Raw genomic sequence first — 25397 nt, forward strand, 5'->3', positions numbered from 1 at the left:
GCCGGGCAGTGTTGGCGGGGGTGCTTCTGCTGACCGCAGAAGTAGCAGCGGGGACCCCCGGGGTGCGCGGATCGGCGTGCGGTGCAGGCGTTATTGGGAAGGCAGGGCCCCGGCTGAGGAGGTTGTCGGCGGGGTCCAGGAGGGGTAGGAAGGAGTAGAAGGGTGGGCAGCACGGCGGGAGGGGTACAATTGTACGTTATGGGATGCGACCGTCATGGAGACTGCCAAGGTTTTCATCTCCGCCAGTTCGAGCGTGGCCCCTTCCAGTGATCGTTCTCGGATGCGGTCCGCGCAATCCCCGTCATGAAGGCATCGCACATGAGGAGATTCGCGTGTTCGGAGGCCATAACGGCCTGACAGTCACAGTCCCGGACGAGTGGAATTAGGGCCCGCCAGAAGTCTTCGATGGACTCACCAGGTAGTTGCGAGCGGGTGGCGAGTACATGCCTGGCGAAGAGCTTTTCGCCTTCTGCGCGTAGTGTTCGTTAAGGAGTTCCATTGCTTTTGTGTAATTCATGGCGTCTTGGATCAACGGGAACACGCTCGAGCTCAACTGGAGTACAGGACGTTTATCTTCTGAGCCTCCGTTGGCGCGGGGTCTGCCGCGTTGATGTAGGCCTCAAAACATGCTAGCCAGTGAGCAAAGTCTTTCCTGCCGTCGGGCGAGTGCGGATCCAGCTGCAGGCGATCGGGCTTAATTCGGATATCCATTCTGTGGAAAATCTGACTGTAATAAATTGATGCGGTACAACTGTGGCTTTATTACAGTCAGATGCGTGGCCTCCTGCTGCAGCCTGCGAAATGGTAGGGCACTGGAGGTCATGCATATTTATACAGTTCTCCATGGGCGGAGCCAGCCAGCAGGAGCTACCGGCAAACCTGTAGTGCAGGTCCTACCTTACATCTCCTATTACAGTGGTTCACCACAGGCAACTGGGGATTTGTTGGGGAAAAAACACCCATTTAGAAAATATCAAGAACAAAATTTTTCATCTCACAATCTTGTCCAAACAAATCTTAAGATATTGACAAAAGAGATCACAGAAAAAACAACTTCTTATAACCACTTCAAGATATCATTCAAACAAAGTCACAATTTAACGGAAAAATTTGTACATGCTCTTTTGGGCACAATTGGTGGGGTGTTTCTCAACGGCCATGTTAGTGAGGTTGTAGCCCGCATTCAACGGTACATTCTGCCAAAAATGAGCCCCCACAAGCATCTCGCAATTACAGGCTGTTTTACCTTCTGATTGGCCAGACCCGCGTCTCATTGTCTCACCACTTTTAAACACTCCATTACCATTCACTTCCAGTCAAAACCCAAGCATGGCAGCGCACAGACCTGCTCCTTGCTTTGGGGATACAGACTAGGACAGGCTTCTGGATGTCGTCAATCCGAGATGGGTCATCCTGTCCACCCAAGTAGGTCAGAGGACCATACTTACCATCACAGTCTCAGAAGTCAGATCGACCTTCTTGAAAGTGAACCCACAGAAAGCAACGGTTCCTGACTGAGTCCCTGGTCGTGCACTCAGATACTGCACAGACCAACTGGCGGGTGTGTTCGCAGACATCTTCAACCTCTCCCTACTCCGTTCCGAGGTTCCCAACTGCTTCAAGAAGACCACCGTCATACAGGTGCCAAAGAAGAGCCAGGCAATGTGCCTCAATGATTACTGTCCGGTGGCCTTGGCATTTATCATTATGAAGGGCTTGGAGAGGTTGGTCATGAGACACATCAACTCCATTCTTCCAGAATGCCTTGATCCATTGCACTTCGCATCCTGCCACAATTGGGTTACAGCAGACGCTATCTCCCTGGCCCACCACTCCTCCCTGGAGCATCTCGACAACAAGGACTCCTGTTCATTGACTACAGCTCCGCCTTCAACGCCATAATCCCAGCCAAGCTCATAGAAAAATTCCAAAACCTAGGACTTGACTATACCCTCTGCAACTGGATCCTCAACTTCCTGACCCATAGACCACAATCAGTGAGGATAAAGAACGACGACACCTCTATGATAATCCTCACCGGGGCCCCGCAAGGCTGTGTACTTAGCCCCCTACTATACTCCTTACATACACACATGACTGCGTGGCAAAATTTGGGTCCAACTCCATCTACACGTTTGCTGATGAACGATCGTAGAGAATCGGATCTCAAACAACAATGAGTCAGAGATAGAGAACCTAGTGGCACGGTGCAACAACAACAATCTCCCCCTTAATGTCAGCAAAACAAAGGAGCTGGTCACCGACTTGAGAAAGCTGTGTTGTATATACCCCTGTCTGCATCAATGGTGCCAAGGTGAGGAAGGTTGACAGATTCAAATTCCTAGGGGTGCACATCACTAACAATCTGCCCTGGTCCACCCACATCAACGTTTCTACCAACAAAGCACAACAGTGCCTATACTTCCTCAGGAAACTAAGGAAATTCAGCATGTCCGCAATGACTCTGAACAATTTTTACAGATGCACCATAGAATGCATCCTATCTGGCTGCATAACAGCCTGGTATGGCAACTGCTCAGCCCAACACCGTAAGAAATTGCAAAGAGTCGTGAACACAGCTCAGTCCATCACGCAAACCGCTTCCCATCCATTGGCTCTGTCTGCATCTCCCGCTGCCTTGGGAAAGCGGGCAGCATAATCATAGACCCCTCCCACCTGGGTTACTCACTCTTCCAACTCCTTCCATCGAGCAGAAGATACAGAAGTCTGAGAACGTGCACTAACATATTCAAAAACAGCCTCTTCCCCGCTGTTACCGGACTCCTGAATGACCCTCTTATGGGCTGAACTGATCTCTCTACACGTCTTCTCTCGTGTTGTAGCACTACACTCCTTTTGCTTCACCCAACATCTATGTCTATGTACAGTAAGAAGTCTTACAACACCAGGTTAAAGTCCAACAGGTTTGTTTCAAATCACTAGCTTTCGGAGCGCAGCTCCTTCCTCAGCCTATGTATTCACATTGTGTATTTATCGTATGTCGAATGATTTTTCATGCATGGAACGATCTGCCTGGACTGTACGCAGAACAATAGTTTTCACTGTGCCTCGGTACAGGTGACAATAAATCTAAGTCTAAATCAGAAGGGCCAGCGTTCAATGAAATGAAATGAAAATCGCTTATTGTCACAAGTAGGCTTCAAATGAAGTTACTGTGAAAAGCCCCTAGTCGCCACATTCCGGCGTCTGTTCGGGGAGGCTGGTACGGCAATGTCAGAAGAACACCAACAACCTCCACCAAGCTGCAAAGTTAAGTTATCACCTCTCTCCTGACATCCTTTCCGCCCGCCACCCCTCAAATTCCCGCCACCCCTCCATCAACCATTGGCTGACACCTCGCATCTTCCCCACATCCAAACTTTGTGCTTGTTCCTCAGCACCCCCTGGCATCCACCAGCACAACTCCTTCATTTCCAGTTGCGGTGCCCAGACATGCCACCTACTAGAATCATAGAATCATAGAAGTTTACAGCATGGAAACAGGCCCTTCAGCCCAACCAGTCCATGCCGCCCAGTTTTTACCATTAAGCTAGTCCCAGTTGCCCGCACTTGGCCCATAACCCTCTATACCCATCTTACCCATGTAACTATCGAAATGCTTTTTAAAAGACACAATTGTACCCGCCTCTACTACTACCTCTGGCAGCACATTCCAGACACTCACTACCCTCTGAGTGAAGAAATTGCCCCTCTGGGCCCTTCTGAATCTCTCCCCTCTCACCTTAAACCTATACCCTCTAGTTTTAGACTCCCCTACCTTTGGGAAAAGATGTTGACTATCTACCTTATCTATGCCCCTCATTATTTTATAGACCTCTATAAGATCACCCCTAAGCCTCCTACGCTCCAGGGAAAAAAGTCCCAGTCTATCCAGCCTCTCCTTATAACTCAAACCATCAAGTCCCGGTAACATCCTAGTAAATCTTTTCTGCACTCTTTCTAGTTTAATAATTTCCTTTCTATAATAGGGTGACCAGAACTGCACACAGTATTCCAAGTGTGGCCGTACCAATGTCTTGTACAACTTCAACAAGACGTCCCAACTCCTGTATTCAATGTTCTGACCAATGAAACCAAGCATGCCGAATGCCTTCTTCACCACCCTGTCCACCTGCGACTCCACCTTCAAGGAGCTATGAACCTGTACTCCTAGATCTCTTTGTTCTATAACTCTCCCCAACGCCATACCATTAACTGAGTAGGTCCTGGCCTGATTCGATCTGCCAAAATGCATCACCTCACATTTATCTAAATTAAACTCCATCTGCCATTCGTCGGCCCACTGGCCTAATTGATCAAGCTCCCGTTGCAATCCTAGATAACCTTCTTCACTATCCACTGTGCCACCAATCTTGGTGTCATCTGCAAACTTACTAACCATGCCTCCTAAATTCTCATCCAAATCATTAATATAAATCACAAATAACAGTGGACCCAGCACCGATCCCTGAGGCACACCACTGGTCACAGGCCTCCAGTTTGAAAAACAACCCTCTACAACCACCCTCTGTCTTCTGTCGTCCAGCCAATTTTGAATCCAATTGGCAACCTCACCCTGGATCCCGTGAGCTTTAACCTTCTGCAACAACCTACCATGCGGTACCTTGTCAAAGGCTTTGCTAAAGTCCATGTAGACAACGTCTACTGCACTGCCCTCATCTACCTTCTTGGTCACCCCCTCAAAAAAACTCAATCAAATTTGTGAGACATGATTTTCCACGCACAAAGCCATGCTGACTGCCCCGAATCAGTCCTTGCCTCTCTAAATGCTTGTAGATCCTGTCTCTCAGAATACCTTCTAGCAACTTACCTACTACAGACGTTAGGCTCACCGGTCTGTAGTTCCCAGGCTTTTCCCTGCTGCCCTTCTTAAACAAGGGCACAACATTCGCCACTCTCCAATCTTCAGGCACCTCACCTGTGGCTGCCGATGATTCTAATATCTCTGTTAGGGGAACCGCAATTTCCTCCCTAGCCTCCCACAACATCCTGGGATACCTTTCATCAGGTCCCGGGGATTTATCTACCTTGATGCGCTTTAAGACTTCCAGCACCTCCTCCTCTGTAATATGCACACTTCTCAAGACATCACTATTTATTTCCCTTAGTTTCCTAACATCCATGCCTTTCTCCACCGTGAATACCGATGAGAAATATTCATTCAGGATCTCACCCAACTCTTCTGGCTCTGCACATAGATGTCCTTGTTGATCCTTAGATCAACAAGTAGACTGTAGACTCCCTGGATCCATCAAGCGCAAGGCTCACAAAACCCTCTCTTTGTCCCCACAGGGGAAAATAGCCTATAATAAGGGGGGTGAAGGGCCAGGATGGAAGGGGGGGGGGGGGGGGAGTATCAGAGATCCAAATCCTCACCCCTATGAGGAACAGACCCTGGAAATCGCGGGATTGTCCGAGGAGAGAGCAGTCACCGACGGCGAGGTTGCTCTGTGCCACAGAGGTGAGGATGCACTACCCTTTGCCCTGATGACCTCTTCAAGTGAGTTCATGTCAGATAAAATGACACACTGACCACATGTCCATTCTCTCACAGGTTTTCCATCTGTTGTAGCTGGGCTATCCGGAGTCATCTCTTTCTTCTCTCTCTCTCTCTCTCTCTCTCTCTCTCTCTCTCTCTCTCTCTCTTCTTCTCTCTTCTCTCTCTCTCTCTCTCTCTCTCTCTCGCACTCTCTCTTTCTCTCTCTTTCTCTCCCTTTCCGACCACCACCACTCAAGAGACTGCGTCAAAACAGAGCTCTGAAGAGACCACTGAAGGGTCACAGCTATCACCCCCACCTTCCACCAGCACAGAGACACACCTTGGTGGGTACAGGCTTCTGGGGCACAATCTGGTGAGCACCACACAGTTGCTGATGCACATCAGGCGGAGGCAGGAACATCCAAAGGAGTCAGCAGACAGTGGTCTGCTGGATCCCAAACTCTTTGTCCCAGTCAGATGCCGAGCCTCTGGATAAGGTTATCCCAGAGTTGATGCAGATGCTAGGACACGACCGTGAGATTTAGGAGGGGGTCAGCAACATTCCATAAGACCATAAGATATAGGAGCAGAATTAGGCCATTCGGCCCATCGAGTCTGCTCCGCCATTCAATCATGGCTGATATTTTCTCAATCCCATTCTCGTGCCTTCTCCCCATAACCCCAAATCCCCTTATTAATCAAGAACCGGAGCAGCATGGTGGCACAGTGGTTAGCATTGCTGCCTACGGCACTGAGGACCCGGGTTCGAATCCCGGCCCTGGGTCACTGTCTGTGTGGAGTTTCCTCATTCTCCCCGAGTCTGCGTGGGTTTTACCCCCACAACCCAAAGATGGCTTCTAAACTTCAACGAGTACAGACCCAGAGTCCTGAACCGTTCCTCATCTGACAAGTTCTTCATTCCAGGGATCATTCTTGTGAACTTCCTCTGGACCCTTTCTGAGGCCAGCACATCCTTCCTTAGATACAGGGCCCAAAACTGCTCACAATACTCCAAATGAGGTCTGACCAGAGCTTTATACAGCCTCAGAAGTACATCCCTGGTCCTGTATTCGAGCCCTCTTGACATGAATGCTAACATTGCATTTGCTTTCTTAACTGCCGACTGAACCTGCACATTAACCTTAAGAGAATCATGAACAAGGACTCCCAAGTCCCTTTGTGCTTCTGATTTCCTAAGCATTTCCCCATTTAGAAAATAGTCCATGCCTAAATTCCTCCTTCCAAAGTGCATAATCTCACACTTTTCCACATTGTATTTCATCTGCCACTTCATTGCCCACTCTCTTAGCTTGTCCAAGTCCTTCTGCAGCCCCCTTGCTTCCTCAATACTACCTGTCCCTCTACAGATCTTTGTATCATCTGCAAACAAAGCAACAGTGCCTTCAGATCCTTCTTCCAGATAATTCATGTATATTGTGAAAAGTTGTGGTCCCAGCACAGACCCCTGAGGCACACCACTAGTCACCGGCTGCCATCCTGAAAAATACCCTTTTATCCCCACTTTCTGCCAGTCAGCCAATCCTCTATCCATGCAAGGATCTTACCCTTAACACCATGGGCTTTTAACTTATTTAACAGTCTCCTATGCGGCACCTTGTCAAAGGCTTTCTGGAAATCTAAATAAATCACGTCCAATTGTTCTCCTTTGTCTAACTTCCTTGTTACCTCCTCAAAGAACTCTAACAGATTTGTCAGACATGACCTCCCTTTGAAAAGCCATGCTGACTGAGTCCTATTTTACCATGCACTTCCAAGTACTTTGCGATCTCATCTTTAATAACAGACTCTAAAATCTTACCAATGACCGAAGTCCGGCGAACCGGCCTATAATTTCCCGTCTTCTGCCTCCCTCCCTTCTTAAACAGTGGTGTTACATTCGCCACCTTCCAGTCCTCTGGGACCCTTCCTGCCTCCAGTGATTCCTGAAAGATCATCACCAATGCCTCCACAATTTCCTCCGCTATCTCTTTTAGGACCCTGGGGTGTAGTCCATCCGGTCCAGGTGACTTATCCACCTTCAGGCCTTTCATTTTCCCCAGAACCTTCTCCTTAGTAATGGTCCCTGCACTCACCTCTGGCCCCTGGTTCTCCTAGAGCTCTGGCATCCCACTGGTGTCTTCCATCGTGAAGACTGATGCAAAGTAACTATTCGGTTTGTCTGCCATTTCCAGCGAATGCACAGCTGATTGCAAGAGTCCTAAAGGCTATTGGCGCAGGAAATGATGCCAACAATGCGTGGCACCAAGGCCAACACTGCTAGGAAGGCAACCACAGTGGAAAACCTGCAGCACGAGGTCAACGTCTTGAGTGGTGGTGTCCAAGGCATGGCACTATGACGACCATGGATGAAGGTTCTGATGTCAAGTCTCAGTTGCTGAGGGACATCTCCCATATGCAGTTTGGACATTGCCGAGGCACTGCAGAGTCTGTCAGTCGCTGAGGGATGTGTCCCAGAAACAGGTGGACATTGCCAGGGCACTGCAGAGCGCGGCACAGTAGCGGAGGATCATCGCTAAGGACGTCGACACCATGGTGCAGACAATGGAGATTTGCCAGTACTGGCTGAGCCAGATGACGCAGAGCCCTCTAGAGCTCACTCCGGCTGCCCCTCTGTCCCATGGAGTTTCTCGAGGGCCCTACAGGCACCGTCAGGGAGGAGGATACGCTGGGCGCCAACCTGGAGCCTGCCATCAAGGAGACAACAGCGATCTCCAGTGCTTCCAAATCTTCCCCTCCTGGCAGCGGGCAGAACAGGATGGCACACCAGTAAGTTGTCCGGGGCCCTCCAGAGGACATCCACCAAGGACATCAAAGGCTACAAGGCGTAAAAAGCAGCAGGCTGCCTCCACCTCTGATGTGCAACCTAGGGACACACCTCGATGTACCATGTAAGTCAAGAAGATTGACTAGCACTGAATAGGCATTGTGGGTCACTGTGTGTAGCTAGGGGAAATGGAAATGTCCAATGTTCATTATTAAAACATGTTACACTTAATACATATGCAGCCTCCATCATGTTAATCTTCACAGCGGGCTTGCCTGCACCCTCAACCCCCGCTGTCCTCTGCTCCCCCCCCCAGTCCCCATCCAGGCACAGTGGTCCAAGATTAAACTCGGGAGGTGATGGTCGCAAACGAGTTGAACATTCAGCGAGTGGAACTTCTTCCTGTTCCAGGACCCAGCGACAGAAAAGGAAGGAAACAGCAACAGCAGTCTCCAAGCATGTGCAGCCATCAGCAGGGGCAAGAAGCAAACACAACCTGCAGTTGTGAAGTGCTCTCACAACTAAAAATGCTAATTCCTTATTATCAATAGACTTCAGCTGCCCACAGTCAAAGGGAGTTAAATTGACCGTCAGCATATAACCAAGAACAGGGCTCTGTCCTGGAAGTGTTTGGTAGGACAGACAGTCTGCAGCTGTAGTTGGCCCTGTAATGTTTATCCACAATATTTAAAGATGTTTTGAAGGCCTCACAAACGAAAAAACTCGCACAAACGCCCCACCCCCATCCCCCCAGTCTGGCCCAGGAGCCACCTCCAACCTGAAAAGCTTCAGCACCCTAACCAAGCCCAACCCCTCTGAGAGGCTCCCACCCCCCGAGCACCAGTGCCTTTGAGCTGCATGCCCATAAACGGAAATGGCTACTCACCACTTCAGTTCCCCATCGGAGCCATTGCGCCAACTTCACGTTTTTGAAAAGGAGGACTAAATGCTACCCACGTGATTTCTCACTGGGGAGCCAGTTAATTCCCAGGAGGCAGTTACATTCGACTTCAATAGCGCTTATGAGATGGAATTTAATGCATTTTGGCAGTTTTGGTGGCCATATTTGGGAGAGTACCAGAACTCGCCATCGGGAGCAGGCCGGTTAGATAGCAAACTGCGCCTGGCGCGCATCTTGATTTTGGCCTTTCCTGCTATTTAACCAGCGCACCCAGATCTGCGCTGGACGCAACGCACCGGTTAAATCACCGGCCCAACAGTTAACTTGTCAAAACAGAATTCCTGCTGAGCTCAAGCTTTTATTGGTCTGGAGTCTCAGATAAGTAGGCACAATGAGGATAGGTGGAAAGTGTTTGAAGTCCCTGTTATTAACACTTCAGTGGTCTGTCTGATTGGCACTTTCATAAAGTTGTAGGAACAGCAGTTTTTATTTCAAACACCATTTCTGAATTCCCTTTTATTCTCAGCAGTTCCGCACTTGCCATTGTTATTATATGGCTTATTATGGTTATGTACATAGCGCATACTGGGTGAATGTGTATGGAAGGGCCTTGAGATGGCATATGGTGTATGAGCGGGCTACGTAGAATGATGAGGGGCATGAATTGGCATTGTTTTGGCATGAACAGTAAGAAGGGCCATGGGAGTGGGTGGCAGATAAGGGCTTCAAGGGCGTAATTGTTCTTATCACACCTGGGGCAAAGTTCCAGAGGACCAAAGCAGGCCTTCAAATTAGCCCACTTTGGCATATGCCTGTCCAAATGGCCACACAGAATGTGCTCCTGTGGTCGTCGGCCCAGACCATCCCACAACCTGCCTGGTCGGAGTGAAGATTGAGTGATTTGTTCACGTTAAGTTGAGACTTCAGTTTCCTGAGAAGTAAAAATCCACCTTATAACCTATGCAGATTGAGGTTGAATAATGTGGACGGATTCCAAATTAAGATTCTGGAGATTTTCCCTTGATAATTCGGGAATAGTTTCAGAGTTTAATCTTCAGAGTTTTAGCTGTGATTATTCATTAAGTCCATGAATCAACGACAGTGCAATTCTATATGGAAGCAGTGAATTTCAAGGGACTTTTTTTCTACATACGTCCTATACTTATGTCTGCTTACTGAAGAAATGTCTTCAAAAAGACAAAATAAAGTTTGCTGCCCTGTTTCTTATGAAGTAGGCTGAATGTTCCTATTTATTTTTATCACTAATGACGTTAATAATTGAATAATTAAACTCTACCGCAGTTTGACACAATTGAGTGTGATAATCCATCTAAATGGTTGAAAAAAATGTACATTGGTCATCTAAAAGTATAATAAACAAATAGAGATTTTTCAGTAAATGTTTGAATACAGTGACAGCAGATGAGTAGCCAATCAAATGTTAATCTGTGAGACTCATGCCTACATAACTCATGTGTTTTCCAACTTTTACTTTCCAGTCGCATGTAGCCTGTGGCGATCAATTGGTACACAGCACCTTCTTGCAAAGCTTGGCCTCCCTTACAGTAGGCCTATGTTTGGATCAATTTCTTGCCAGAACAGCAGATCCACCTCATCATAAAAGCAATTCCCAGGAATCAGTTTCTTCGGAATGGGGTTGGCTAGCAACTTTCTCTGCTACTATTAAGAGCGCTGAAGCTCTGGCAAAAGGGACTGCCTTCCCAGACACCTTTAGTGTTCCAGATCTCAGTCAGGATTCAGATTCAGACATCATCAAAGCACTGGTAGGTATTATATTGCTACTCCTGGTAGCATGTTGTATTACTTGGTTGAAGTAATATCTGTCGTTACTGGTTGCAGGTGATCTTGAAGAATACACGAGTCTTCGATGTAAAGTAAACAAATTTATTAAGTAACGATAAAACTAATAAATGAGTTTGACACTCTACTGAACAAACTCTATAAATAAAGTAATGAGATGTAACTATATAAACTGTATCTGAACTACACGTGGTGTCTAGGCTGTGATCTAACAGTGATTTATGCTACCTACTCCTGTGTGGAAAGAGCCCAATAGTCTTTGGGAGTTCAGTTATATAGTGTGATCTGGTGGTGCCCTCTAGTGGTAGTGCCAAAGCTAAGTGTTGTGATTAACCCTTTAGTTACATGTCTGTCTGCATATCATTAAAGTAGGATTTTTTTAATGTATTTTTATATAAATGCTTTAAATATTAATATTCAATTCCTCCCTCTCCTAAATAGACTTGGTGAGATTGGTTAGTTATATTTGCCAGCCCATCTTTGATCACTGTTGGGCAATTGCTATATAACCAACTAAAACCAATGTTATTGGCTGGACATTTATTACTACTCCTGCCTAGTTGTCATGAAAAGATGATGTTGGGCTGCCATTTTATTTACTGTAGTGGTTTGATGTAACTTGACTGGCGTGTAGGCCAATGTTTCAGTTGCGTTTCCATGGCTTACCTTTCCAAGTGACGTGCGTATTTCTTTGTTCAACTCTACAGTGTAGAGATTAATGTGTTGTGCCTCTGCAATCTAGTTTGTTAAATATTCTGTCTGAGTGAGTAAAGAAAAGAACTTCACATTTAATTAATTCTGTTTCAAGTCATTGCAGTTGTTATGTAGGACTACACATGTTTATGCAGCAAAATCCCATAAAAGAATGGGATAAATTACCAGTTGTTAATCTGGGGTTTTTTTGGTAATTTGTTTAGGGATAAATCTTGGGCAGTGAATCAGAAAACTCCCTCCTACCTTTCTGAATTGTGCCAAGAAATGTTTATATCACCTGGGAGGAAAGATGGGACCATGAGAAGACAGCACCTCTGACAATGCAACATTCCCACAATAATTCACTTTATAGCAGTTTAGGTGATATGCCAAAGTTCTGAAGTAGAATTTGAGCCCATAGCCTGGTGACTGCTACATGCCACTGAACCAAGCTGACCCATTTATATCAGCTGTAAGTACAAATAATTAAAAATATAAATAGGAAATATGAAGACAATTGATACTTAAGAGAGAGATTTAATTAAACATTGCATTGATGATATAAGGCTGAAAATGGCACTATCTTTCAACATTAATATTATTCCACGTTTTATCAATTTGTATCCCTCCTCAACTAAAATTGGTGACTTCGGTCCAAGTGAGTTTCCATTGACACAATCTGATACTTTGAGTGGGCTTAAACAGTAAGTGTTAGCAAGCTTCTCAATTAAGTTGGTCATCACAGTTGAGTCTGACCCTGTTCTCTCACATATGGGGCAGGATTTTCTGTTTGGGAGAGTGTTCTCCCGCTAGAGCTGAATAGCACCCGAAGTGCGCAAATCAGGAAGTGATTCACAATCTTTAGCCATGCAAATTTTTGTCGAGGATTATGAGGGGTCAGCCTGATAGTGATCCATGGCTGCCCCTGCAGAGCAATTCAGACCCCCCACAGGGCAATTCAGCCCCCCCACAGCTCCGCAGCGCAATCCCCCCCCCCTCCGCAGTGCAATTCAGCCCTCAAGCAGCAGAATTCAACCGCCATTCACACAGTGGAATTCGATCCCCCCTTAAATAAAAAGACCCCCTAAATAAAGAGATCCCACCGGAGAACCTCCAGAAGAGAGACCCCTGTCTGGAAGCCCCCAGAAGAGAAACCCCTGTCTGGAAGCCCCCAGAAGAGAAACCCCTGTCTGGAAGCCCCCAGAAGAGAGACCCCTGTCTGGAAGCCCCCAGAAGAGAAACCCCTGTCTGGAAGCCCCCAGAAGAGAAACCCCTGTCTGGAAGCCCCCAGAAGAGAAACCCCTGTCTGGAAGCCCCCAGAAGAGAAACCCCTGTCTGGAAGCCCCCAGAAGAGAGACCCCTGTCTGGAAGCCCCCAGAAGAGAGACCCCTGTCTGGAATCCCCCAGAAGAGAGGCCACTGTTTGGAAGCTCCCCAGCAGATAGACCCCTGTCTGGAAGCCCCCAGAAGAGAGACCCGTGTCTGGAATCCCCCAGCAGAGAGACCCTGTTTGAAAGCCCCCAGCAGATAGACCCCTGTCTGGAAGCCCCCGCGCAGATAGACCCCTGTCTGGAAGCCCCCCAGCAGAGAGACCCCTGTCTGGAAGCCCCCCAGCAGATAGACCCCTGTCTGGAAGCCCCCCAGCAGAGAGACCCCTGTCTGGAAGCCCCCAGAAGAGAGACCCGTGCCTGGAATCCCCCAGCAGAGAGACCCTGTTTGAAAGCCCCCAGCAGATAGACCCCTGTCTGGAAGCCCCCGCGCAGATAGACCCCTGTCTGGAAGCCCCCCAGCAGAGAGACCCCTGTCTGGAAGCCTCCCAGCAGATAGACCCCTGTCTGGAAGCCCCCCAGCAGAGAGACCCCTGTCTGGAAGCCCACCAGTAGAGGGACCCTTGTTTGGAATCGAGAGAGCAGTCCAGACAGAGGCAATGAAAAAAAAAATCACTGCTTTTAAAACTCACCTGGATAGCCAGTCAGCTGGGTTTAAACTCTCTCAGATCTTTGATCTGCAAGCCATTCAGTCATTTTTCTTTGACATTGATTTTACTAGGCTGTGGTTGACAGCATTCACAGACACCCAGCTGTCAGCATTGTTCCATTAAACCCCATCATGGTTGAGAAACATTGAAGTTTCCAGCTATGAAACTAACTGCAATGTTTATCAACATCAAGTTTTGATTGACAACCCCAGGACCACTTCAAACAGAGTTACATCTCCCTTCAGGGTTGAGTGACTTTGAAGAGGCCAGCTGTGAAACTAACAGGAAGCATTTAACTCTGTTTGAAGTAGTCAGAAGCTGTCAATCAAAGCCAGCTGACTGGTTTTCTGTTTCCAGGAATTGACAGGTGCTGCTTCCTGTGCCTGAGCCAGCAGGTGTGTTGCCCAGGTGAGATTTAACGCAGTGATTTTTGTCATCACCACCTTACCCTTATCATCTCTCATTCTGGCAATTTCCCTCGCCGCTCTTTCGTCCTCAACTGATCCAATACCCTTCTCCCTGTGGCCCTCCGTAACTGCCCCTCCGCCTTACCCGTAGACCCTAGCCAAACTCCATCTGGAGTTTCTGACTCTCCTTCAACAGCCCTACCTCCGGCACCTCTGAATACCTCCTGTCTACCCTCAAAATTGCGCACACCAGCCTTGCCATCTCCGCCTGCTCTGCTTTCTCCCTGTGCGCTGGAATTTAAATGAACAACCCCCTCCCAATTACCGCCTTGAGCGACTACCACAAGGATGGCGGTCATGACCTCCCCCATGTCATTTAGCTCCGAATAGCTGCCCTCATCCGTTCACGCACCTCCTCATCCACCAATGTCTTAGCTAGACATAAAAATCAATCCGGATGTACACCCGGTGTACGTGGGAGAAGTATGAAAACTCCTTCGCCCTCGGCCTCCCAAACCTCCCCATGTGCTTCATTAACCTCTTCAGCTCCTTCGCCACTGCCTATACCCTTGACAATTTGGGACTCGACCGGTCCGGTGGGAGCCCAAGTCAGGAATCTTCCCTAACACCTGCTTCATAAAAGCAACATCATCCCAATTGTGGGCATAGACATTTAGCAGAACCACCGGCATCCCCTCCAACTTTCCACTAACCATCGCATACCCCCCCGCCGCCCCCCCCCCCCCCCCCCCCCCACCAAGATCGTCCACAATGCTCCCCATCTCGAATGCCACCCGCTTATTAACCAACACCGCCACCCATCTTGTCTTCATAGCCAGCCCCAAATGTAACACCTGCTTTCCCACTCCTTCCTCAACCTCGTCTGGTCCCTTATCTTTCGGTGCGTCTCCTGCAAAAAGGCCACTTGTGCCTTCAGACACCTCAGGTGCATGAACACACACGACCATTTGACCGGCCCATTCAACCCCCTCACATTCCACGTGACCAGCCTGGTTGGGGGGCTCCCCACCTTCCTCTTCTGCCAGTCAGCCCATATCCCTTTTTGAGCCAGCCCCCAGCCCGTGTCATGTGACCCTCCAGGTCTGCTCTCAGGTGCGCACCATCATTAATTCCTTTCCAACTGCGCCACACCAAGCACACCCATGTCAGCAACTCTCCCACCCACCTCCCAACTCACCCTCAAACAAAGAAACAACCCCATTCCCCCCACCGCGCCTGCATCCCCCCACCACTCTCATTAAATAGCCCACCCAGCTAGCATGGTGGCCCCCGCTCAATGCCTCCAGCCTCTCTACCTCCCCCAGTTCCCCCCCAACCATGAAAAAACCTTCCCTCCATACAACCCATCATCAAAAACTTTAAAGAACACACAAACTCCTCCAAAGTTCAATTTTCTCATAGTCTTCCCAGTCCATTTTCCCTCACAAACTCCATCACCTCCTCTGGTGTGCCAAAATAATATTCTCGCTTCTGGAAGGTCACCCACAGGCGGACCGGGTACAATGCTCCAAACTTCACCCCCTTTTTGAAGAGAGCAGCCTTAACCCACTTAAACCCAGCCCTCCTCTTCGCCAGTCCTGTTCGCAGGTCCTGGTACACCTGCAGCTCGTTCCCTTCCCAGCCTGCCTCGCCCATCAAAGAATCTTCTCCTTGTCCAGAAAGCGGTGCAACTGCACCAGCATTGCCCTACGGCCTCCTTATCAGTGCCCTGTGCTTTCGATCGACCTCCAGGGCCGGTCAAAGGCCCCCTCCCCCATCAATTTCTCCAACATCTTTACCATGTACACACCGCCCTCTGTACCTTCAATGCCTTCAGGTATCCCAACAGTCCTGAGGTTTCGTATTCTGGAGCGATTCTCCAGATCCTCCACCTTCTCTCTCAGCCTCTTCTGGGTCTCCCGCATTGCTCCCATCTCAGCCACCAACGTGGCCAACTAATCCTTGTGCTCCCGCACCGCGTCTCCACGTTCTGGATCACCAGACCCTGACTCCAGCCTCTGCTCCCCTTGCTCGATCCCCAACTTAATCGTTCCACCACCTTGGCTAGGTCTTCCAGGGTCTCTTTCCTCTGCTGCTGAAACTTTTCATTGAGGAACACTATGAACCGCTCCATCGACCACTGGGCAGACAGAGCAGCCTCCTCTTGCCCTCCGCCATCTTATCCTGTGGCGCACCACGAAGACTCTCCTGCTTCAACAGCAGCATGGTAGCCCAGTGGCTAGCACAGTTGCTTCACAGCTCCAGGTTCCCAGCTTCGATTCCCACTGTGCCTCGTGCCGCCGTGCTAACTACTGTGCCACGTGCCGCCCCAAGGCTTGGGTCACTGTCTGTGCGAAGTCTGCACAACCTCCCCGTGTCTGCATGGGTTTCCTCCGGGTGCTCCGGTTTCCTCCCATAGTCCAAAGATGTGCAGGTTAGGTGGATTGATAATACTAAATTGCCCTTAGTGTCCAAAAAGGTTGGGTGGGGTTACTGGGTTACGGGATAATAGAATCATAGAATTTACAGTGCATAAGGGTGGAGGTGTGGGCTTAGGTAGGGCCGGTGCAGACACGATGGGCCGAATGGCCTCCTTCTGCACTGTAAATTCGATGATCTGAGTTTGTTCCTTCTTACACCACTCCTCATTCGTCGATCCATCCACCAGCCACACCAGAGGAGTAAAACCTTCCCCAGGCACTCCTGCACCTCTTGCTGTCAGATACTTCGCCCTTCGGGCGGGGAAAAGACCAAAAAAAATCTCCCTTGAGCGGGAGCCACTAAATGTGCACCAGCTCACTCCATGGCTGCTACCGGAAATCAACCCAAACCGATCTTATCGAATGATGGAACAGGCTTGAGGGCCCGAATGGCCCGCGTCTACTCTGTCTTGTTTGTTCATAAGTACTGTTTTAATTCATTTCAAGACGTCTTCACATTTACGTGCATTAAATTAAACGTTATATAAACTCCTCAAAGCAATAAAGATCTGTGAAAGATTAACAATAGTTTCAAAATTGTTTAAAAACTTTAAAAAACATTTGTCTGTGTCATAATATACATCAGTACATTATGGTGCAATCACATACACATACTGATGGACATGCAGTAGGACCAACCAGCATACATAACACCGCAGCCAATCACCAGTGAGAGCACAAGCACTATAAAGATAGGGGACAGGAGAGTTCCCGCTCATTCTAGCAGCAGCCAGCTCAGAGCACAGAGCTCACAGCCTGCCTCTCAGACATTCACCATGTGCTGAGTGCCTCACCATAGCTAGTGATAGGAAAGGGTCCACAGTTAAGCTGGTATTGCTTATACCCACGTTTACAGTATGTTAGCATAGTTGAACAGTTAATAAAATAGCGTTACACCACTTCCAGCATTGTTGGCTTGTTTGTGAACCAGAACACCCAACACGACAGCCTGGACAGGAAATCCCTACAGCTTGAATAAAAATAGGGAAAGCTGCTGTTTTCTAATCGATCTGGCTCATTAGACCACATAGCCAAATGCTTCGTCAAAGGGGTAGGTCTTAAGGTGAGTTTTAAAGGAGGAAAGGTGAGAGGCAGAGAGATGCAGGGAGGACATTCCGAAGCTCGTGAATAGGTAGCTGCAAGTGAGGCCACCAGCGATGGAGTGATTAGAATCAGGAAATATTCAAGAGGCTAATATTAATGTTGAGATATCAAAGGGTTGTAGGATTGGAGGTGATTGCAGAAATAGTACAGTGTGAGGCCATGGAGGGATTTGAAAACAAAGATGAGAATTTAAAAATCAGCATGTTGTTTGACCTGGAGCCAATGTAGACCAATGAGCACAGGTTGATGGATGATCGGAACTTGGTGTGAATTAATGCACAGGCAGCAGAGTTTTGGATGACCTCCAGTTTACAAAGGGCAGCATGTGGGGGACCTACAGGACTGCTGGTTGTAAAGCATCCAGGAGGTTTAGCAGATAATCTGCATTTTTTAAACAAGGCTTTACACCAGATTTGAGTGACAGCAGCCTCAATCATATTACTACTTCATGCTGATATACACTCAAAACGGGTAGCATGGTGGTTAGCACTGTTGCTTCTTAGCTCCAGGGTCCCAAGTTCGATTCCCGGTTTGGGTCACTGTCTGTGTGGAGTCTGCACGTTCTCCCCTGTCTCCGTGGGTTTCCTCCGGGTGCTCCGATTTCCTCCCACAAGTTCCGAAAGACGTGCTGTTAGGTAATTTGGACATTCTGAATTCTCCCTCAGTGTACCCGAACAGGCGCCGGAGTGTGGCGACTGGGGCTTTTCACAGTAACTTCATTGCAGGGTTAATATAAGCCTACTTGTGACAATAAAGATTATTATATTATTATAAAATGGCTTCATGTTGATGTAAAGTCAACTGTGTGACTATAGTTTCAGATACAATGATTAACATTTCCTGAACAGAATTGGGCAGAATTTTGTGAGGAATAGCAATCATTGTTAGATTGCCATCTGCTCCTATTTACTTCCACTGGAGGGTACGACCATCTGGAGAATGGAAGATCTGGATACACATGGCACACAGGATAACCCAGTGTTTTCAAACTTTTTTTCCAGGGACACATTTTTACCAACCGGCCAACCTTCGCGACCCACGCCGGCCATTCTTCGCGTCCCACGCCGGCCAACCTTCGCGACCCACCATTTTCTCTTACCTTGTTGCTGACAAAAATGGAGGAAATGGTTTTGGGTCCCTTTGGCCCCAATGGTCCCTTTGTCCCCCTGATCCCTTTGGCCCCCCGAACTTGGGAAAAAAAAGGCTGCGACCATATTTTTTAAAATGCGGCCGCATGCGCACCAATGATCGGGAACGCATGCGCAGTGCGGCCAAATTTTTAAAATCTGTTCCTGGAAAATTTGGAAGGACACTCGCAGCTGGCATTATTAAAAGCCGGCTGCAGCAGCTGTTGCGCGTGGATTTGCGCGATCGGGAGCGCCGCGACGGACGGCTACGCGACCCTCCCGCCACCCGAGGGTCATGGCCCTGAGTTTGACAATGCCTGGGATAACCTACTGGTCACAACAATGCACAGTGGTTAGCACTGTTGCTTCACAGTGCCAAGGTCCCAGGTTCGATTCCCGGCTTGGGTCACTGTCTGTGCAGAGTCCACACGTTCTCCCAGTGTTTGCATGGGTTTCCTCCGTTGCTCCAGTTTCCTCCCACAAGTCCCAAAGACTTGCTTGTTAGATGAATTGGACATTCTGAATTCTCCTTCCGTGTACCCAATCAGGTGCCAGAGTGTGGCAACTAGGGGATTTTCACAGTAACATCATTGTAGTTTTAATGTAAGCCTACTTACTTGTGACAATAGTAAAGAGTATTATTATTATTATTATTAAATGGTTTATCTAACTCTCACAATCCAATTAAATAACCTCATATATGCATGATCATTACCCAAACACCAGCATGAGTTGGTGTTTTTGGAAAAAGGGAGGATAGATTAAGTAGCCTATGGATATTCTATAGAATACCTTCCTATTTGTAGTAGAGATGAAAACAAAATTTCACGTTTTTAACCTCAGATTAATACCTAAAGCTGTAAAAGTACGTAACTAAAATTGATAATGAACTGATATTTACAGAGAGATCTCTATTTACTTTTTCCATGTTTTCATTTCACAGGAGAACAATAAGTGGAGTTGCTTGATGGATGAGCAACTTATGACCTGGGCCACATCTAAACCAGAGGTAAAGAATCACATTTTGCTGCTATAATAAAAGCAAGGTACTGCAGATGCTTGTTGGGGCTGGTTTAGCACAGGGCTAAATCGCTGGCTTTGAAAGCAGACCAAGGCAGGCCAGCAGCACGGTTCAATTCCCGTACCAGCCTCCCCGAACAGGCGCCGCAATGTGGTGACTAGGGGCTTTTCACAGTAACTTCATTTGAAGCCTACTTGTGACAATAAGCGATTTTCATTTCATTTTTTTTTCATGCTGGAAATTTGAAATAAAAAGAGAACATGCTGGCGAATCTCAGGTCTGGCAGAATCTATAAAAAGAGAAACAGAGTTAATGTTTTGAATCCAATATGACTTCTTCAGAACTGAAACAAGATAGGGGGGGGCGGGATTCTCCTTCTCACCGCACCCATTTTCTGTTGCGGCACACCCCCTCCAGAAGCGGGATTCTGCATCCCGACAGCCGGGTTTCCCATTGTGGGCACCCCCACACCGTCGGGAAATCCGCGGCGTGAGTGTGCAGCCGGCGAAACGGAGGATCCCATCAATGGAGAATCCAGCCCAGAGATAGGATGGGTTTTATGCTTTTGAAACAAGCGGAGGGGTTGGTGGAGCAAAAAACAGAATTGTTCTTCGAATAAAGCTACGTGCTGTCTGAAAGTAAAAACATGAGACAAAGATGCAGTCTGGCACTTGGTGGACAAATTCAACAAGGAGGTTAGAGTTCATGGTCTAAAGCTTTTGAACTCCGTATTGAATTCAGAAGACTGTAAAGTGCCTAATCAGAAGATGAGATGCTTGCGTTGGGCTTCACTGGAACATTGCAACAGGCTGAGGGCAGAAATGTGAGCATGAGAGCCAGGTGATAAATTGAAATGACATGCATCTGGAAGGTCGTGATGTGGTTCCCTTTTTATTGGGGAGGCCAGATGCAGGTTTCTTGACCACTTTGCAGAATATCTTTGCTCAGTCCACAAGCATGACTCTGAACTTCCGGTCACATGCTATTTCAATTCACCATATTGTTCTCATGCTCACATTTCTGCCCTTTATCTACTACAAATTTGCAGTGAAGCTCAGCACAAGGTAGAGGAACACCACCTCATCTTCGGATCAGGCACTTTCGACCTTCACGACTCATAATTGGGTTCAACAACATCAGACCATGGACCCTGTCCTCTATTTAAAATGGTCCCTTTCCCCCACCCCCGCCCCAATGCCAGCCCATATCTTGTCTCATGTTTTTGCATTCACACAGTGCTAATCGTTGCTCTGGGCCAATGTTTTTTTAATGCAATCATTACCACTCCCTTTACCTTTTATTCCATGACATCTTTGTCATTTAATCTCCCCTGACCTCTTTTTCTCCACCTGCCCCCACCCCCACCTTTCAACAGCATAAAGCCATCAGTGTCAGGCAGGAATTGCAATTTTTCCATTGTGTGCTATTCTATGCCCAATCTCAATTCTCAATGCCAGCAGTGGAAAGTGGAGAATTCAGGCCATGGATTTTATTCAGCTCTATGCCCCAGAGGTAAACAGACTGGCCTTTAATGTATTATATCACTTCACCTGTTTCTATCTTGAGAAGATTTTTACATTTCTATAAAACAATGTTTGCTTTGTTTAGGACTGGCAGCTTGGAGGTAAAAGTGATGTGTTCCTGTGGGGAGGTGGACGCCATGGACAGCTGGCTGATGCTGGAAGCAGTGCATCAGTACCAACACTTGCTCCATCGCTGACACAAGCTTTGCAGGTAGAGTTAGTTATTTTCCTGAATTCAGTCAGAAGTGACAGAAAAGAACTACGTTATGTATAATTCAGTATTAAGCATAATGTGTTATGATTACACCACATTGCAATAGAGAGGTTTAAAATTACAGATTCACATGTGTAAATATAGGAAATGGTTTTAATTGAAATTCTAAATTCTGGGGCGGGATTCTCCGACCCCGCGCCGGGTCGGAGAATCGCCGGGGGGCGGCGTGAATCCCGCACCCGCGGCCGCCGAATTCCCGCCGCCAGAGATTCGGCGGGGGCGGGAATCGCGCCGGTCGGCGGGCCCCCCTCGGCGATTCTCCGGCCGCGATGGGCCGAAGTCCCGCTGCTGTCATGCCAGTCCCGCCGGCGGGAATTAAACCACCTCTCTTATCGGCGGCGCGGGCGGGCTCCAGGGTCCTTTGAGGGGGGGTGCAATCTGGCCCCGGGGGTGCCCCCACGGTGGCCTAGCCCGCGATCGGGGCCCACCGATCCGCGGGCGGGCCTGTGCCGTGCGGGCACTCTTTTCCCTCCGCCTCGGCCATAGCCTTCGCGATGGCAGACGCGGAAGTGACCCCCCGCGCATGCGCGGGGTTGACGTCAGCTGACGCTCCCGCGCATGTGCGGACTTCTGCCGGCCGGCGAAATCCCTTCGGCCCCGGCTGGCATGGCGCCAAAGGCCTTTCCCGCCGGCCGGCGGCGCGCCAACAACTCCGGCGCGGGCCTAGCCCCTCAAGGTGAGGGCTTGGCCCCTAAAGGTGTGGAGAAATCCACACTTTTGGGGCAGCCCAACGCCGGAGTGGTTCCCGCCACTCCATCCCACCGGGACCCCCCGCCCCGCCGGGTACGGGAGAATCCCGGCCCAGGTCCTAAGATTGTGTATAAATTTTGTTTTAACTGGTATATTTTTGATTACTTCTAATCTCAGTGAATTTGGGAGGGACTTGACCTGGGTGAATTGGAGTAAAAAAAATAAACAGACAGCAATTTGCAGCTTTTTAAAGTGGCAGTGTTCGACTACAGTTTAAGTACATTCCCATGGGAGCGGGCAAGGGAAAACAAGGAAAGTCAGTGCTCCCGGGATAATGAGGTTAGGGTAGAATGTAGCTGCAAATGGATCAAATGACAGAGATCAGGTTGACAATATAAATGACTATGTGAAAAGCACAGGTCAAGTGAAAAAGAAAATAGGAGGGACAACGAGGCAATAGAAGAATAGATTGGCCGCTAATTTAAAAGAGAATCCAGAGATGTCCTATAGGCGTGTTAATGGTTTAAAAAAAAGGTTATCAGAGGAGGCCAATTAATTTGTTTTTTCAATAAATGTTTTCATCATTTTTTCCAATTAAGGGGCAATTTAGCGTGGCCAATCCACCTAGCTTGCACATCTTTTGGGGTTGTGGGGGCGAAACCCGCGTAAACACTGGGAGAACGTGCAAACTCCACACGGACAGTGACCCAGAGCCGGGATTGAACCTGGGACCTCGGCGCCGTGTGGCCACAGTGCTAACCCACTGCACCACCGTGCTGCCTCTTGGGGCCAATTAATGACCAAAATTAAGACCTATTGGTGGTGGCAGAACGCATTGTGCTACATCAGTCCTTTGCATCGCTCCTTACCAAAGAAGAGGACTTTGCCAAAGCTGCAGAAAACAATTAGGTTGTCAGCATACTGGATGAGATAAAAATGGATGAAGAGGAGGTACTAGGGTGGCTGGTGATACTTAAAAGTTACCCAGTCCTGATGGGATACATCCTAGGTTGCTGAGGGAGTTGAGGGCAGCAAGTGTCATGGTGATGGCCACAATCTTCAATCTTCCTTAGATGCAAGGGTGGTGCCAAAGGACTGAAGGATTACAAATATTATAGCCCTTGTTTAAAAGAAGGGGAGAACGATAGACCGAGCAATGACGGGACAATCCGTTTACATCAGTGGTGGGGTAGAATAATCCAGGAGAAAATTAACTTTTATTTAAACAAGCATGGACGAATAAAAGATTTAAGGGCAAATTGTGTTTGACTAATGTGATTGAGATTTTTTGATAAGGTAGCAGTGAAACTGGGTGAGGGCAATGCAGTTAAAGGTACCTTCTTGACAACTGAGTGGCTTGGTAGGCCATTTCGCAGGCAGGTTAAGAGCCAGCCATTTCCAATGTGTTGGAAGTAACATACAGGGAACTCCGGGTAAAGAAATGTTCTCCCCTGGAGGACGAGTGTGAACGTGATGGGTCTCATTCTCATCAATACTGATAGTAGCTTTTTAATTTCACATTAATTTTTTTTTTCTGAAATTAAATTCCAAAGCTTTGTGGTGGAATTCAAACTGATTATTTGGATCATTAGAACATAAGAATACAACATATAGGAGCAAGAGTAGCCGATATGGGCCATTGAAACTGCTCCATCGTTCAATATGACCAATATTGACCTTGGACTACATTTCCAATTTCCCGCCCGCTCCTCATATTTCTTGATTCCTGAGAGATCAAAAAATTGTTTTCTCATCCTTATATTCAATAATAGTCACTTGGTAGCACAGAATCTGAGTACTGCTGAAAAAATGATTTGCCAGCTAAATGTTTTGTTTTGCACTCATCGGGACAGATTCACATGAATACAAAATCTCAAAGGGAACAACAACTGCATAAGGACAGGGTGCTGATTGGTTGGCAAGTGGACTCTGATTGGCAGAGGTGTTGCTGTGGAGAATGCACCAGTGAACAGTTAACTGCCAATCCTTTGCGTGTATTCAAACCAGTCAGGTCAACTCTGATTGGCCAAGGATTGCAATGGGAAATGAACCAGGGAATGGCTGTCTCTAAGCTTTTGTTTATGTAAAAAAGGCGTGATTCATTGATATTTCTGTTTGCAAAAGCCAGGGCCCTGTGTGAATATATGTAACTTCTAGCTGCAAGCTCAACTGTTGATTGTAAATTGGTTGTTAGTGTAATTCTTTGTACAATCAGGATTGTTTAGCAAGTGCTGCCCAATCTTGGAATCACTTCTAATTTTGGACACTGAGTGGTATTCTCCATTGGCGGACGGCAAAATCCCACGATTTTTTGGAGAATCGGTCCCGACACAAAAATCGCAGCGGACGCCGATTTGACGCCAAATTGCAATTCTCCGTCACATCGACAGTGGCGTCAATGCATTCCGGAATGCAACCTTTCACCCCTTGCAGACACTGGGTATTGGAATTCAATCAGCAATGGTGGCCTTCCTGCTAGTCGCCGCAGCCCTGAGGGATGCCCCGCGGCTGTATGAGCTGGCCCTGTTCGAGGAGGTAGCTGCAGCAGTGGAGTGTGCAGCAGCAGAGCGTGCCACAGAGGGACAAGAGGCAGCTGCCCAGGATGGAGAGCCGGCTGCCCAACAGGCCAAGGAGGAAGAGGTGCCAAGGAGGTGCCGCCTGATGCCTCGTGTGTACCGGCAGCAACTCATTCGAGGACCTGCCAGACTGGGCATGCCATCGAAGACTCCGGCTGAGCAGGGAGACAGTGCGCCATATGTGCTAAATCATGGTGCACCTGGCACCGCGGGGCTATGGGGGAGAACACCTGCTCCCGGTGGTGTCAAGGTGATGGTCATACTGAACCTTTACATGACCTGGTCCTTCCAGGCACCGAGTGGCGACCTGTGGCGAGATCTCGCAGACCTCGCAGCACAGGTGCATCCGTGCCGTCATGGAGGTCCTATGTGCCCAGGCGACGCAATGTGGACCGAGCCCATCAGATTGCCCAGGCAAAGGGGTTCACCGCCATCAACAGGATGCCCTGGGTCCAGGAGGTGAACAACGGGATTCATGTCCCCCCACAAGCACCTGCAGACAACAGATCGCTCTACAC

General features: G+C 48.3%; 1 protein-coding gene across 4 annotated transcripts in view; it reads left to right on the forward strand.

Moving 5' to 3' along the window:
* LOC140409077 (probable E3 ubiquitin-protein ligase HERC1) overlaps window positions 1–25397 on the forward strand; it is a 701933-nt gene that overhangs the window by 535080 nt on the left and 141456 nt on the right. For all 4 annotated transcript variants that reach the window (XM_072497165.1, XM_072497164.1, XM_072497166.1 and 1 more), the window contains 3 exons: window positions 10686–10970; window positions 19739–19804; window positions 21425–21550. In XM_072497165.1, the coding sequence (XP_072353266.1) occupies window positions 10686–10970; window positions 19739–19804; window positions 21425–21550 (477 nt within the window). The remainder of the gene's footprint in view (window positions 1–10685; window positions 10971–19738; window positions 19805–21424; window positions 21551–25397) is intronic.

This window comes from Scyliorhinus torazame, chromosome 3 (assembly GCF_047496885.1).
Source record: "Scyliorhinus torazame isolate Kashiwa2021f chromosome 3, sScyTor2.1, whole genome shotgun sequence".
Lineage (NCBI taxonomy): Eukaryota > Metazoa > Chordata > Chondrichthyes > Carcharhiniformes > Scyliorhinidae > Scyliorhinus > Scyliorhinus torazame.